This window comes from Bactrocera dorsalis, chromosome 2 (assembly GCF_023373825.1).
Source record: "Bactrocera dorsalis isolate Fly_Bdor chromosome 2, ASM2337382v1, whole genome shotgun sequence".
In the NCBI taxonomy this organism is placed as follows: Eukaryota; Metazoa; Arthropoda; class Insecta; order Diptera; family Tephritidae; genus Bactrocera; species Bactrocera dorsalis.
In genome coordinates this window covers 48,895,504-48,911,715 of record NC_064304.1, presented here as the reverse complement: position 1 = coordinate 48,911,715, position 16,212 = coordinate 48,895,504, and the positions used below count along the sequence as shown (strand labels likewise).

Genomic DNA, 16,212 nt, shown 5'->3' with positions numbered 1-16,212 from the left:
AGTTTCCACTTTCTTCGACTGCTTTTTCAGTGGCAAGATATTTCATGAAAGTGACGCGGGCACGCAAAAATCGCAATGATTCCCAGCTAAACAACAAAAACAATCTGCTTCAAATGCAGTAGAAACACATGGGACCACGAGTAAGGCTTAACGTTGGCCATGTGTGGCGCACTCGTTCAACATTCGACACATCACGCCACGCTGCATATCAGCTATACGCCACACGACTGTTTGTGGCACGTTTGGAGACTAACATGCGCGGCACACGCAATTTGATATGGCTTTGAAAAGACCTGACATTTGTGTTTCACCAAATCATTATTTTCAGTTGTTGTTATTGTGGTTTTTCCTCTCTAACTTCCACCAAGTTTTTGGCTGTTGCGATTCGCTGCACCTTTCCCTTTCTTTTCTTTTTCACTTTTCATTTTTGCAATTGACCATTTCATCGTGCGAAATTGGGGTTTGTCCATAAAATACGATCGGCTCAATTAAATTTTACTGTTACAGTCATTGCGCGTTATTTAAGTCTGACACTTGTGCGCTATTAACGTGTCAACAAAGCGTCGCGTCTTTCAAGTGACACTTTATGATTCGAGCGTCACACGCTTCGAAATAATATCCCGCAAGTCTCTGCAATTTAATATGTTAATTAGCTTCCAAATCATTCACAAAGAGCTTCGCTTAAGAAGCTTCGGTGGTAAATAATCTCGTCACCCTTGTGTAAAAATACATGTGACCATACTATAAAGTATCAAAACTCCTCTTAGTTAGGATAGGTTACTATCAAGAATGACCAGTTTGTCAACTTTTTTGGTTATTTATAATTAAATGTCCTGCCATGAGTATGAATGAATTACTATCAATTAGTATCATATTTAAATATGTACTTGAGTTATTCGAAGCAAGATTCAAATTAGCTTAAACTATTAAGATCTGACAGCTGTCAAAAATAAAAAAATGTTGTTAATGATTGAAATTAGATCAAGGGTAATTAGCTAGTTTAATTTTGTAGAAAGCAAAGGTGTTACCAACTGAGTCAACAAATGCGGTTGAGAAATTAATGGATGTATCAACTGACAATAATTGGGGAGTGAATATAATTGAATGATGAATTTATTACTATGTTAGTTGGTTGGTATATGATTGAAGGTTAAAGTACTGTACGTATACACAAACAAGCCAACTAATATTCATCAGTAATTTAATTAAAAAAAGTAGGTGTAATCACCGCTTTATTACCTTACTTCATAATCAAAATCAGCTTCTTCCAAAATCAGCTAAGCATACATAATCGAATATTAAGCCAAATTGTTTCAGATATTTACAACTCCATCTTGACATTGACATTGACCAGTTGGCTCTCGCAGGGCCACCACTTTAGCCGAAGGCTACAATATAATGATGACGACCGGCAAAAAGAAACGAAAACCAAAACAACTACACAGGTACTATGAAAGGCCAAACTGACCGTTGCTATCGATCATCAACAATACTTTGGAGGAGCCAAAACAAAGCGAAAACAAATTATACAAAACGAATTACAATAAAACAAAGCCGTACAAATAAAACACTGAAAAAACTTGAGAAAAGCACCATCGAAGGTCATCTCATACACAAGCTTTATAAGTAAGTGCCTCTATATCTAGGCCCACACACGCACACATACGCTTACACACATAGGCACACTTCTTTTTTGAAGATGTGAGGTTATAAAATTACAAGCGGAAGATATTGGACCGTTACCGTAAGCAATGCGCGCAACGGCGTTGATTTGGCGGCTGTTGCTCGTGGTGTTGACTATTGTTGTGGCTGGCACCGGCGTCTAGTAGCAGCAACAGCAGAAAAAGCGGCAGTGTTATTGCAGCATGACTGTTCTGAGTTCATTTGAGAAACGGATGTTTCTTTGGACATGCGGTTTTCCATAAGGTCTTTGGTCTTTTTTACAACTGTTACTTATAAAGGGTGATTTTTTTGAGGTTAGGATTTTCATGCATTAGTATTTGACAGATCACGTGGGATTTCAGACATGGTGTCAAAGAGAAAGATGCTCAGTATGCTTTGACATTTCATCATGAATAGACTTACTAACGAGCAACGCTTGCAAATCATTGAATTTTATTACCAAAATCAGTGTTCGGTTCGAAATGTGTTTCGCGCTTTACGTCCGATTTATGGTCTACAGCGATGAGGCTCATTTCTGGTTGAATGGCTACGTAAATAAGCAAAATTGCCGCATTTGGGGTGAAGAGCAACCAGAAGCCGTTCAAGAACTGCCCATGCATCCCGAAAAATGCACTGTTTGGTGTGGTTTGTACGCTGGTGGAATCATTGGACCGTATTTTTTCAAAGATGCTGTTGGACGCAACGTTACGGTGAATGGCGATCGCTATCGTTCGATGCTAACAAACTTTTTGTTGCCAAAAATGGAAGAACTGAACTTGGTTGACATGTGGTTTCAACAAGATGGCGCTACATGCCACACAGCTCGCGATTCTATGGCCATTTTGAGGGAAAACTTCGGACAACAATTCATCTCAAGAAATGGACCCGTAAGTTGGCCACCAAGATCATGCGATTTAACGCCTTTAGACTATTTTTTGTGGGGCTACGTCAAGTCTAAAGTCTACAGAAATAAGCCAGCAACTATTCCAGCTTTGGAAGACAACATTTCCGAAGAAATTCGGGCTATTCCGGCCGAAATGCTCGAAAAAGTTGCCCAAAATTGGACTTTCCGAATGGACCACCTAAGACGCAGCCGCGGTCAACATTTAAATGAAATTATCTTCAAAAAGTAAATGTCATGAACCAATCTAACGTTTCAAATAAAGAACCGATGAGATTTTGCAAATTTTATGCGTTTTTTTTAAAAAAAAAGTTATCAAGCTCTTAAAAAATCACCCTTTATATGCAATGCAGGTATAATTCGGTTATATCGTTCCACTTCTTTTCACATAACCGATGGACCATAGTGATTTTGGTAGTATGGGAGATATAAATATATGTATGTGTATACAGGGTTTGTCGGGAAAGTAAAGGACTGATTTTCTTCCGCCCAGGCCTGCTGGGAGACCGGAGAATGCATGCCGTGATGCTTCAAAGGTTGAAAATCGCGCTTGCAGCACTGCATCGACGAAGAAGGAGCCTATTTTGAAAGTTTTTGAAGAATTGTAACGATTGGTTCAATAAATGTTTTTAAATCGATTTGGTCAAACCCTGTAGCACAGAAATTAGAGTATTTCTTTCTCACAGTATAGTTATTTACTTTATCGCATTTACACATACTTCAGTACGGAATGCATGTTTTTGATGATAATAAGCAATTGGTATAATTAGTAAAATTTCTGTAATTAGTTGCAAGCTTACGAAAAAGTACATATTTCAAAGGCAGATCGCTTTCGCTGACAGAAAATCCATTCCATGTTTGATTTTGGTATGCAATATACTAAAACAACGTTGGAATAAATTTGTTTACCAAAATAATATAGAATCGAACGATTCGCGCGACTTTTCTAATATTTTTTTTGGTTAATGGGTATGTACATATCGCTCATTTGCTGCAAGACCGGCATAATTCAAAAAACGTGATTTTGGAGTTAATGCTGCAGAATTGTTCGTTATTTCATACTTCATGTTGAGTGAAAAATTCATATGAATACCTCTTATATGCATAATAGCAAAAGCTTTATAATTATAATTATAATTAAGCTAAAATTTTGGCCATAGCATTAAATTATATGTGTTTTAGTTTTATTGAATACCACATGTCTAAAAAAACACCCTTTATAAACGATTCTTCGAACTGTTAAACATTTCAATAAAATTGTTGTAAACGAGAGCAACATCAAAATAATGCAAATGAAGCATAAAGCTGTGGATTCGTTTCAGCAGCTATGTTTACATATTCAGTCGCACAATCGAGTTCAGCGGCAACACTTGAAAGGGTATTGACTTCTTGTCTCATCTTTTTCTGTCTTAAAGGAATCCACGGTGTGTGGAACGCTTGATGACTTGTTTTTCATGGAGTAACATGGATTTGTTGAATGAATTTTGTATGACCTTCAAATGGCAAACTACATACATATATTGAGGCATGGCTTCACACATATATACCCATATCATATTTATATAATAGATTGTAACAAAATGTAGCAGAATGGTGAGGTAAAGATTGTCTGAATGTACGCGTACAGATACTTAGGAACTCAAGTACCTATACGTCCAATAAACAGTTACACTTCATTTAAGTGGTGTAAAATATGTTGGTAACTGGAAAATGGTTCATAAAATCGATCCTGAATATTAAAAAAAAAATGTTACTATGAGCCAATAATGTTTTACTTGACCGCTTGTAGTTGCTGAAGCTGGATCCATCAAGGGTTCTAAATTATTGACCGCTATAGGGAGTGGAGCTCTTTTGCGTTTAGTCTTTTCAATGCTATATTATAATCATCTGTATGTTAATGTTAACAAAAACTGCCATCGTTTCAGAGGGGAAATTACTTACTTTGTGCTCACCCAGTCAAAATGTTAATTAATTACAATTTAATTATGCGACTTTAAGGTCAATTGCTTACAGATAGAATTTTATTTGAAATTTCCATTAATTCATACAATATGTCGATATACATACATATGTGTGGGGAGCATATGCAGTGAATGCTTTTACATATGAATACAATGCGTTGATAAATTTCATATTTAGTTCTGACGAACGGTTCATTTTGTCTTCTGACGCTTTTACTTATTTTCAACTCTGTCGGTTTTCAGTAATTTGTCATTTGTAAACGTATTAATGGTATTTTTTGCAGTAGATTTCGATTATTGCAAGAGTGCCAAGGAGAATGAGTAAGAACAATGGAGCCACCAGTGGCAACATTAAACTTTATATGCCGCCAATATCTGCCGTCTCTGGAGAGCTGCGCCCTGCGGTGATACCGCTAACACCGCCAAACAAATGTTGCAGGTGATGGTGTTCGGTTTGTTGCCCCTTTGGTTGTTCTATTTGCTCTTGTTGCAATGGTAAGTGTTCTGCCGTCAAAGGTTTATTCATGTTATCTTGTTGTTGCTGTCGCCATGTCAACAGATCTAAATCGTTAATGTTAGTTCGCACTTGATTCGCTAGCAGCGGCCATTGCCAGCTACCGCGGCGCTGGGCTTGTTTCTGCCGTAATTGTCGAATGAAGTACCGTAGCATTGCTGGTTGTTGGTGTGGTAAGCGCCCTTGCCGTCTGGTTGGACTTTTGTTTTGCTGGCGTTCTGCTGATTTTATTGTTGTTGGCATTGAGCGCAAACGATTTGCCGCTATTCGTGTTATGCCACCGAATGTAGTTGGCACGCGGCGAAAACGCGCAACTCTGTCAGGCCGTCCACCATTGCCACTGTTGTAGCCATCAGCAACTGCAATATCGCTGTCAATTGTGTCACTATAATTGTTGCTGTTGTCATCATTGTTTTTCTCAAAGCCACTTCTCTGCGTTCCAGAAGCATTGCCATCCCTCGTGACATCGACCACTCTTTTCAGCGGCACACATAGCTCATGCGGTTGCAGGCATTTCATCCATCCAGCCAGCAGACGACTGATAGCAACTGCGGCAGGCGACACTGTCAGGTTGCTGTCATCGCTCCTATCAACTTGATCGCGTAACAGCAACCCTCTTCTCCCATCAGTCTGACCACCGCCGTCAACATTGTCTTCAGGCGCGATCTCAACCGTATTCACCTCATTCTCTCTGTCGTCACCGCTTTGCACCACAGTTGCAGCCTTTGGCGGCCCCTGCTTTTTGCCGCGGTTCGGAAAAAATAGATCGTCATACTTGAAAATGTCTTTGATTTTGTCGCGCTTGCCGCGATTTGGCACAAATGTCTCGTAGCGATTCAACAATGCATCCAGATCGGGTAAATTATGTTTGCGGCCACGCGGCGGTATGAATGGATCATCTTTGTACTGTGGGCCTTTGGAAATATCAAAGAAATACGAACAATTTGTAGTAGCATTACAGTAACTGCAAAGCAAGCGCTAAGTTCAAAAAATCAGAAACTTAAACAACAAAGGTGAACCAACAAGGCGTGGCAAACGAGTGTTACGCTTCTGATTGTAACGAAATAGTTTGTAGCGATCAATTCACGGATTTGTGTCTGAAAAGCTATTAACAAAAGAGTAATTCTCTGCCCTTGCCTTCGTATGTTTTGTCTATTAATTTTAAGTGCTTGTGCATGTGTTTATGTTCTTTTTGTGGCTCTCTACTGCAACTCGCCGATTATAGGCGTGTGACTACAACAAAATGTGCACTTTACTTTTATGCTCTAGTGCAGAGTGATTTTTATGAGATCAGCTAATACGAAGGCATAGCCTTAAGCATTTGTTGGGCATTCTGTGCGGCTTCTGTTTATGCAACGCATTATCAATTATGTTTTAGAAGAAAATTGCCAGTGTCAAGTATAACTAAACCTACCGTGATTGAGATTGAAAATACTCTGAAAGAGCGCACTGCGCTGCTTCGGTTTGCGGTCTTCGATACGTATGCCTTGAAGAGAAATGTAAGAATGCACGAACAGAAGAATAAGTTCAAATATCATTCATTATGTTCAATATATCATTTCTTCATAAACATATATAAGTATGTCTTGAAATTTTAATAATTTATTTATTTATATCAATGCTGCATCTCGTTAAAATTTACACTACCGTTCTAGCTTCTTTGATAAATAATGGTCAGTTGTTAGCATCTTTGAAAAAGCAAATGTATTTGTAAGATTTTGTTAACAGCACCATACATATAATATATTATAATTTAAACGATGTGTACTCTTAAAAAAAATAAAATAAAATATTAAAATAAATATTGCTCTGAAAGGAGAACACCTCTATTCTATAGTTGTAAGTAACTCATACAGAAACATTATAACATATCTTTAAATTAATCAACAAAATCGCACTTATTGAAGCTCAGAACTTTTCATACTATTATACTGAAATTTTGCTAAAATTACATGTTTTGAATTTTTAAATAAATAGAAAAATTTGCTACCGTAACCCTCTTGTACTGAAAGCATTTTCGTTAGAATATGCCTAAGTAGTAAGAAAGAAAAAAAATATGAGTGTTTATAACCGTCGAGAAGCCTGAATTCGTAAACTCCGTATGACCCATTCTGAACATTATAACGTTAGAAGATGTACTTTCCTCGAGGCTTCAAAGCTGATATCGTAAGACAACATGTTATACTTAATATAAAATTATGTGTTGCGTAACTTCATGGAGTTGAGATGAAATAACATTATATTTGGTCTTGGGTAGCTTGTTAATGAAAAAAGGTCTACTGAGTGAATCAAGCCAATCGAGAAAGAGACACAAATTTAGAGTTGCATAGGTCATATAAAGCTGAATAAATTATACAGAGTTAATACAGATAGTACAGTGACACTTGTTCAGGCATATGTTTGGGTATGTGCGACCGTTTTTTCTCAGCGCACATTCACACATTTAATTTAGAAAAATTTGTTACATCGACCGAATCCGCGAGCTGACATTGTAACTTCAGTTATATGCATTACTCTCCAGTTTTGTTTTCCAATTCTCACAGGCCTTATCGTATAAAAATGTTTGCCAACAAAACGCAGACAACTGGGCAACATATTTTTATGTTGAAAATATATATTAATTTTATTTCCTACTCGCCTCAACGAATTTAATAACTTCAGTACGCAACATGCATTTTAAATTAACCCCAAGCATGACACCACATTTTTGGAATATACACATACAATTAAATATATGAATATATGTGCACATGGGTATATGGGTACATGAGGCCCTGGGTACAAGAGGTGATTGGCGCTGTAAAGGCTCGCTTGCGCTGAAACTGGGTCTAACATGAGAATTACATTAAGGGAGCAGCGCCACATGAAGGAGAAAAATTGTGAAATACTACACCGCACCGCAGATCGCTGATCATGCATTCGCATAATGTAGTAGCGCAGCATATAGTAGATATAGATTACATATGTATGTACATTCATATGTGGCAATATTGAAAATGTTGCATGCGCTGCATTTGTAATCAGCGTGAATGTCTTGCACAGCCTACTGGCTACCTTACCTATAATCAACTACACTTTCACGTTCACACACTACTTGCAGTCAAAATAGTATATATGTATGTAATATATACATACTACTCACCTGGTGGCAAGTCGTCTTCCAACTGCTCGCGCCGCACAATCACATAGTGAGGCTCCTCCACCACCAAAGGCGGTTCGAGGTGTCCCGATAAATTCAATTTCTTCCAATTGAACATGCCTGGGTAGTAGTATTCCGCACCCTCACTACCGTTCAGCTGTGGAAAATGCTGATATGGATAAAGCTGCTGCATGGCCCAACTCAGAAATTTCATGACATCTTGTTCGCCGCTGAGCAGCATTAAAATGTCATTGCTGGCATTGTTGCCTTCATCTTCATCATAGGACATCTCAGCAACGGCATCAGCATCGCTGTAGACATTATCTACCGCGCCGTCATCATTAATGTTGTCCATAGAATCATAGATGCCGCCGCCGCCATCGTTTTGGGCGAATGCATGCGCATTCACGTTGACATCATCATCTTCGTTGGCAGCGCTCGCGCTGGTGGTAGGTTGTTTCACCTTTACTTCCTCACCGTCGTTGGCGGTGAAGTCATCCATTAGTTTAGCTTCTGCGGCGGCTGCTCGGCTTCTACGATACGGGCAAGCAATATCGAGTATGCAATGCGTGATTGCAAATTGCGGCGCGACAACGGCAAAGTGGGTGGCATGAAACAGAACAAAACAATGATTGAATGAAAAATTGCCCATAATATAAAATATCGTACAGCAAAAGCCGGCAATATATTGCCGCCTCCGCGGTTTGATTTAGTATGTTTATTCATTGCTCTTTTATTCAATTCACGAAAATGCAAGCCACATTAAAACTTATGTTGCGGCAAAATATTGCGCCACTTATGGCCATACCCAATAGCCCATTGTACTCATTTGCCCATAAATGGCAGACAACCTATTCTCTCCTCCGCATCCACTCAGTTTCTGTGCGCTTTCACTCCGCCCTCTGTGCTTGCCTCAAGTCTTGCTTTATTTCATTTGCCACATTAGGTAATAAATATGTTCACTTGTGATGCGCTTAAAGGATTGCGCCACATGCTGGTGCCACCAGCGATAATGTGGTTTTTGCCGCTGCAGATGCACTCGTGAGAATGTATGAGGAGCCGCGTGGGCAGTGGTTTCAATTACTCTCTGACTTATGGGTGCGTATGTACCGTTGTTCGAGTCGTACATAGATTCGAGTGGAAGTTGTGGAAAAAACATTTAGTTAGTCTATGTATTTTTGTGAATAAGTTAGCGTAATAATTTTCGTTTTCCTCGTACTCCAAAACAAACTACTTCGTTGATTATGTGGGAAGATCATTTTGGCAGTCCGAAATATTTAAAATTGTATAAGGAGGTAGCAAGATCGAGTGCTGCTTTGGAACTCCATACTACAAAAACGAAGGTCTGTTCTTTTAGTGTCCACTTTATTCAAATTAGAGCAAATACACTCGAATTAGTTTCTCTAAGTTTACAACCAGGAACGTGAAACTTGTATTTACAGGGAAGAAAGGTGCGACAGTCCTCTATTTTATTCCTACTAGTGTTTACAGAAAATTTTTTATAAAAAAATATATAATAATTGTAAAACTTGATGATAACTCTTGATTGCAGTAGTCTCGCCCAGTCAATATCAATAAAAATATGTATATTGTTTAAGTACAATCACATAGCTACGAGTATAGTTATCCCTGCTTTTGAAATTTATATCTTTTTATGTCACAAATAATACACGGCTTCGTGGTCACTAGAATAATCGACCCAGTGATTACAAGACGTTGAAGACCTTATCGCTCAGTATTGCAGGCGCCATAGGCCATAAGCAGGCTAATAAATGTGTTAATTGTTAATAATTTGATGCAATCCATGCGACCATGTGAAGAGTATATTCAATAACGGAAGTTGAGAACACAAATTAAAAATATAATACAATTCGTATTCTGCAGTTTATTCTCTACAGAAATCGTGAATAAATTGCAGTCAAATTTGGAAATTGGCCGATCGCCATCGACCAGTATGAGCCAAGAAAATGGTAAGCGCCATCGGCCATTTTTTTACTGATCCTTAGCCGATTCTTGGCTTTTTTCGGATGTCATTCCACGTTTTTGTTTTTCGCTCTTTTAATTCCTCTTGGAAAAAAATCGAATAAGCTTCTTTTTCTATATTACTATATTAAATTATTTAATTTTGATTATTAAATTTAATCATATTAATGTGCATATACATTAAAGAGGGTCGATTTACTGAGGCCAAAGAAACGGAAAATATAAATAGCTTTGCCTAAAAGACTAGAGGTATAAAGCGGTTTCGAGACAGCGATTTTTAAGGTGAAGTTTAAAGAATCTAAACAATCGGTTGTATGGGAGATACATATGTGTTTATAGAATGGAATTTGTTCTGGGCGAATTTGGTTGTTTAAACCAAACTTGAGTGATTTGGGAGATAAATACATTAAAAATTTTACAGGCCGATCGCCTGTGTCAAATCGCAGTTCTATATCTTATATATTTTATTTTTTTTCTATATATTATATATTTTCGTTTAATGGCGTCTTGTGGATGAGACAATGGTCCGATTACGCCCATCTACGAACTTTTTCCTCTCTCTTTTGCGACCAAAGTTTCATTTCATTTCAATTAGCTTTAGTCGATTTAAGCGAAAAAAACTAATTTACTTTGTAGCAACATGTTGCAAGGGAAATTAGATTGATAAGCTTACATAAGATGAATTAATTTCTTGGTATTAAATTTGGTTTTTTGTCCAAGACTAATTTTAGGAGAAGATGCAATCGTTCTGAAAACAATTATGCTAATTAATTTAATTTTTTAGTGGAAAGTAGTAGTAAAAATAAACAATGGATTAGTAGACATTGTAACATCGTTGCAAGGTACCGAGACCTATTTCTATTGCAATATTTAGGCACATCTTAAATTCTTCGTAAATCGTGATAGTCACGTCTCATTATTCTCAACTAATTTAAAGCCTCTTTTGACTAGTGAAGATCCGACAAATTCTACGATTATTATTAGTATATTAGGGGTATTTAGACCGAAGCCGGTTAATTTGGTAATTCGTTAGTTGATACTTCGTTAAAAGGCTTAACTGTGAACATACTTTTTGTTCTACCTCTGTAGTATGGTAAATTTTATTCCGAAACAGCTGATTCAATTTTATTAAAGAATAAAATTGCCTCAACAAAGTGCAAAATCAAAAATTGTCAGTCATTTAATTGAAAATTATGTGGAGCAGATCAAATTTATTACTGGTAAGTACTTTAAATTGATGTACAGAGGAGCAGGAGAACAGCTGATGTGATATTACCGAGTAACGAAACAATTATCAAGCTTGCCAGATGGATAGTTCGTTACTCGGTAGAACGATAGTCTGTTAATTTTACAAAAACAAAATACATGTAAAAAACTACCGAATAACGACTAACGAATTAACAAGGCTGGTCTGAATACCCCTATTGTATTTTTCATCAAATCGGCTTTTACAGATTAACTGAGTAAGTATTATATATACATACATACTCGTATGTACATATGTATGTATTAATGAGTCACTTACACTGCGTATTGATTTAGATATTGTCTTTAATACTATGCATGCAGATATAGTTAATCCTTCAAGTCCCTTACCATAAGTGTTTTCAATTGATATGAAAGGAATATTTTTAGCTCGCTGCTTAAGACCAATTAATGGACTAATGTGAATTCTGTAAATTCAGTGGGAGTGATGTCTCTTTCCACTGGTGCAAACGCATTAAAGGAAAGCGAATTCACAGAAGAATGTCAGTGGTGTAATGTTTGGACAGCTAACCTTTCGACATTAATTTAAAATATTCAAAAATGATTTATTACATTTTTATCGTGATAAATTTACCTTCACTAATATCCTCAACTCCATGGTAATGAGTTTCGAAGCGATTCTCAATAAACTAAAAAGAAAAGCATATGAGAAATTACTTTTCTACAGGAGCTATGCAAAATGCAAAAAGTGCTGCCGTAACACCATCCCACTTTCCTGACGGAGGTTTGTTTTACTTGCCGCGCTGTTGCAGCTCAACATACCATACACATCGCGTTTACAGTTAATTCAGTTATGTTTCTGCGCGAAATTTTCACTCCTTGCGATCGTATTGATTTATCAAAACTATAATTGGGCAGATGATAAGATTTGTTGTTATTGTTGGCATTTTTTGAGAAAGGCTGTCTCGTTTTACCTCTTTTGCAGTTTTTGTGAGGCGGCATTACAAAACAAAAACACGTTGGTTGTGATAAGTTATCGACAACCCTTCAACACTCAAAAAAATAAAAAAAAAATTGTTGAATTAAATGTTGCGAAAAAATTACCAACGATAACGCCTGGCGATAATCTCAAATTGGTGAATGACTTCATCGCAGGAGCGAGCTACAAGTAAACATTACTGTGTCATCGCATACGTGTACAGTACCAGTGTTTCACAAATAAAATCGCGCAGTTATAGACGGACACATGGGCTTATATAAATACAAAGATATGTAAGGGTGTATGAGCAAGTTGTTTCACAAGCCATATGGTTTTGATGAAGTTGAATGTTGTTTTATGAATGAAGTGAAATTTCATTTCAATTTCTGTTGGAAGGGCTCGCATACAAACACAGCCGAACAGTAGCGGGCAAAAGTTCGCAAAGTACGGCACATAATTTCCGGTTGTAAGGTACTGGATGGTGGCATGAACGCAGAGTTAAAGGTATAGAAGTACTTTTTGAAACAAAAAATATGTCATACATATGAACATCTTTTGCGACTTTGATGTTAATAAGGATGATAAACGCAATCAAAATTCATTTTATAAATTTTTGTAACCATAATTTTGACAAAGTTTCTTGTATAGCACCTTAAAAGAAGTGCATACCATATCAGACCAAGCTTTTTCCAGTCGAGGACCTGAAATCAACCTGCCATACAAGTTTTTATATGGTACCAGTCACTCAGTACAACTGTAAAACTGAACCTACATATATGCCTGATGCGGCAAGTGCCACACTCGACAAGTATCAATTAAGGATAATTACTCAAACAAAAAAAGGAATGCGAATTTCAACCAGCAATCCAAGACGGACGTTCGAGCGCCAACTTTAGCGCAGATATCGAAATATCCAAACTTTATGGTTTTAGCGAAAATATTGAAAAAGAAAAGGGAAAGACATGAGAGATGTGAAACACTTTCACTGCAACCTTGAAGCGGTATTTATTTGTTTTCCTCACAGGAATTATTTATTGTACGTTGATTTTTGCTTTTTGCAGCCAAAATCGTAACAACGAAACAGATCCAATTAGCGTGTAGCGCGTTAAAACCTCTGCTTTCGTTTTTGCATTGCGTTTCTCACCTGTCAGCGAGCAGCGCTCGGTAGTACTCCTGCGGACAGTTGTGTTCGGGCGGCTGGCAATGGTGCGCCCAGTACTTGAGCGGCGTAAAGAATTCCTTCATCTGCATGGCGCGTATACGCGGTGCTTGTATATGCCACCATTGGGCTGATCGTGGTTGTTGTTGCTGTCGTCGGTGGGTTTGTTGCGCATTCTCACTTTTCCATTTCAAGCTTTCAGCGGCACCTGCCAACAGCGCATTTAGATTGTATGCATCCTTACCATCTGCCAGATTGCCGCTAACCTTGAAGGGGTGCGTCAATTTAATACCAGCATTGTTGTTGTTATCCACGCTGGAAAGGCCCAGAATATCATCGCTGTTGGTGTTTGTGCCAGTGTAGCCATTTGTGGCAAGATTGCCGCCGTCTAAACGAAAGCCGGTTGCATCCTTCTTCGGGCGCACCGCCTGCCATTGAAGCGGCTGCGGATTTACAACAGCATAAGTATGCTGCTGTGGTAAGTGAATCGTGCTGGCATCAGCTGTTATGGTAGCGCTTCCTCGACTGTCTCGTGTTTGGCGAACATGGTGTCGTGCTAAGGATGCCGCTGTGGCGATAAGCGATGGTGGCAAAGATAAAACCGTTGCACCGCAATAAATTGTAAGCGTGGCGACGAGCACGGGAAGCGTGATCTTCATGCCGTTTCTCGGTTTTCGGCTCCCTCTTGCAAACACACACATGCATACACGGCGGCAAATAATTGAAATCAACGAAAAAAACCCGTTGTTGGGCTGCCCAAATTCTGCTTTTTACTTCCTTTGTTGAATGTTACTTGGCGTTCTTGTTTACTTTGGCCACAATTTGTGTACCCGGTTATTTTTTTCAAGTACCACAAACGCGCACAACGTGGTGGTTCCAAGCGTTTTTGACAGAAACTGAAAGTTGCTGAACATCTTCGAGTTGCTTTTATATCAGTATCGGTAGCGGATGCACCAACGTCCATTTGGATCGCGGCAGTCTATTGGGGAATTGGCCAAGAAGCGACCAGCAGCCCACCCAGGCGTAGATGCGCTTTGGGGACTGCGGCATTGTTTGGAGCTCTGATGTTACTTTGCCGGTTCGATGGTCGGGCGAAGAATTTCTGCGTACACTAAGCGAGTGTTGTGGCCACCATGGTCTCCGACGCGACTGCTGAGTTGCCATTTGTTTGCATTGTTCATGAGTGCGTGAAATTAAATATGTGTACTGCTGTTAGCTTTTATGTTGCATGTGTGATTGCGTGCCAATAATCTACTGTTAAAAACTTGCTGATATACTATTTGTATTAAAGGCCCGAAGGAGTATAATTTTATTAGAAATTCTACTAATATTCCAAAAGAAAATTTATAATAAAAATATAATTTAGTTTAATACCAAACCGAATGCGAAATTCTGATTTAAAAATTATGCTCTCCTCAAACCAAGGCTGTTTGTGCACGCAGTCGACACTACCACACAAAATGTAGTATGTCGAAATATATCAAGCGCACAGAATTCGAAAACAAATTGCAGCGTTTCAAATAACTATTTCCGATATTTTTAGGTATTTCATAAACACTCATACACATAGTATATGTATATGTGTAGTTAGTGGGGAGCTTGTCGTCTGATGCACTAAAAGTAGCGGCACATCAACAACGAAAGGCGCGTTGCCACCAAGCAGTGACTCAAATAAAACTACTGAAGAAATTTGAAATCTCTTGCACCACATAAATTAATCACGTCCGGGTGCAAGACAAATGAGGCGCTGAATTCAACAGGACAGCGTCGCGCAGAAAAGGTTAATAACAAGACGCAAGAAGTAAATAAAAGTGGCTCTGTCAGGCCAATCAAATGCCGATAAAACAAAAAACTAACTCGAACCGCGTTGGGGACCAAAGTGCGAGTTGCTAGTTATGGGTTACTTTTTTTCAATGAACTTGCTTCTTTCCCACTTCGGCTTCTTTTTATTTCCGGACGCTTTATTGTGTGGGGCACTCGTAAATTTATTACGCTCTAAATTAGGATCGGGGATTGCGGGGTAAAGGCTTAGACAGCTTTCATGCCTAGAATCGCTACTTCATGATGCAAAAGCTGGCAGCATGAAGGCAGAACCGGTGGACACGCTTTAAATTAAGTAATACACCTAATAATCAATGACAATACACCACAGTTCCCTCCTTTTGTTGACAAACCAATACCGATTGGCGAAATGCTTACCTTTTGCAATTTTTTGATCTGGCAGTGCTATTTTATACTTTTTATACTTTTGTGGTGTTATTGTCTTGGTTATCTCAGTCACGACGTTCTAATTTATTTCCGATTTCAGCTGCATTTTTATAAATGAACGACTGTGTCGAACTCTACTAGTGCGTCAGTCTTGACTGCGAACAGGCATTTTGTCGAAAAGGCGGCGATCCGATCCGACCACGCCAGCAATGGGAATTGAACCCAGGATTATCTTCTTGTATGTGGATATATTGCTTCTAGATTAAGATTGCAATTACAGTTGAAAAATTAAAAGGAAAGAATTTCATTTAAGTAGATGGAGGCTAGCCAATCACGAAACATGATTTCAATTAAAATAATAATAGTAGACAACGATATTTTTAATTGAAATGAGATAAAGAGTGTATTCGTGTACAAGAGATATCAAATGTTGCAAATAATGATAACAATATTAATATTTAATACTTTATATTTCCATATAAAAATAAAAATAAATCAAA

The 16,212-nt window shown here is 38.1% G+C and overlaps 2 protein-coding genes across 6 annotated transcripts in view; one reads left to right on the top strand and one right to left on the bottom strand.

The window, feature by feature from the left end:
- The window catches only part of LOC105233785 (rho GTPase-activating protein 7), a 248,151-nt gene that overhangs the window by 178,774 nt on the left and 53,165 nt on the right, over positions 1–16,212 (top strand). The gene's annotated exons all lie outside the window — the stretch shown is intronic.
- LOC115065738 (uncharacterized) lies at positions 4,606–16,209 on the bottom strand. The gene is made up of 4 exons (XM_029548311.2): positions 13,490–16,209; positions 8,181–8,710; positions 6,453–6,524; positions 4,606–5,952 (listed from the first exon to the last, which is right to left on the bottom strand). The coding sequence occupies exons 1-4, from the start codon at positions 14,203–14,205 to the stop codon at positions 4,883–4,885; spliced, it is 2,388 nt and encodes a 795-aa protein (XP_029404171.2). The 5' UTR covers positions 14,206–16,209; the 3' UTR covers positions 4,606–4,882.

What these genes read in the sequence shown, in the direction of transcription:
- LOC115065738 (XM_029548311.2), bottom strand. Translation starts at nt 14,205, where the DNA reads ATGTGTGTGTTTGCAAGAGGGAGCCGAAAACCGAGAAACGGCATGAAG. An exon ending in CGAGCGCTGCTCGCTGACAG is followed by an intron (nt 8,711 to 13,489) that starts GTGAGAAACGCA and finishes CCCGTATCGTAG; the next exon opens with AAGCCGAGCAGCCGCCGCAG. An exon ending in TATTTTCAATCTCAATCACG is followed by an intron (nt 5,953 to 6,452) that starts GTAGGTTTAGTT and finishes ATATTTCCAAAG; the next exon opens with GCCCACAGTACAAAGATGAT.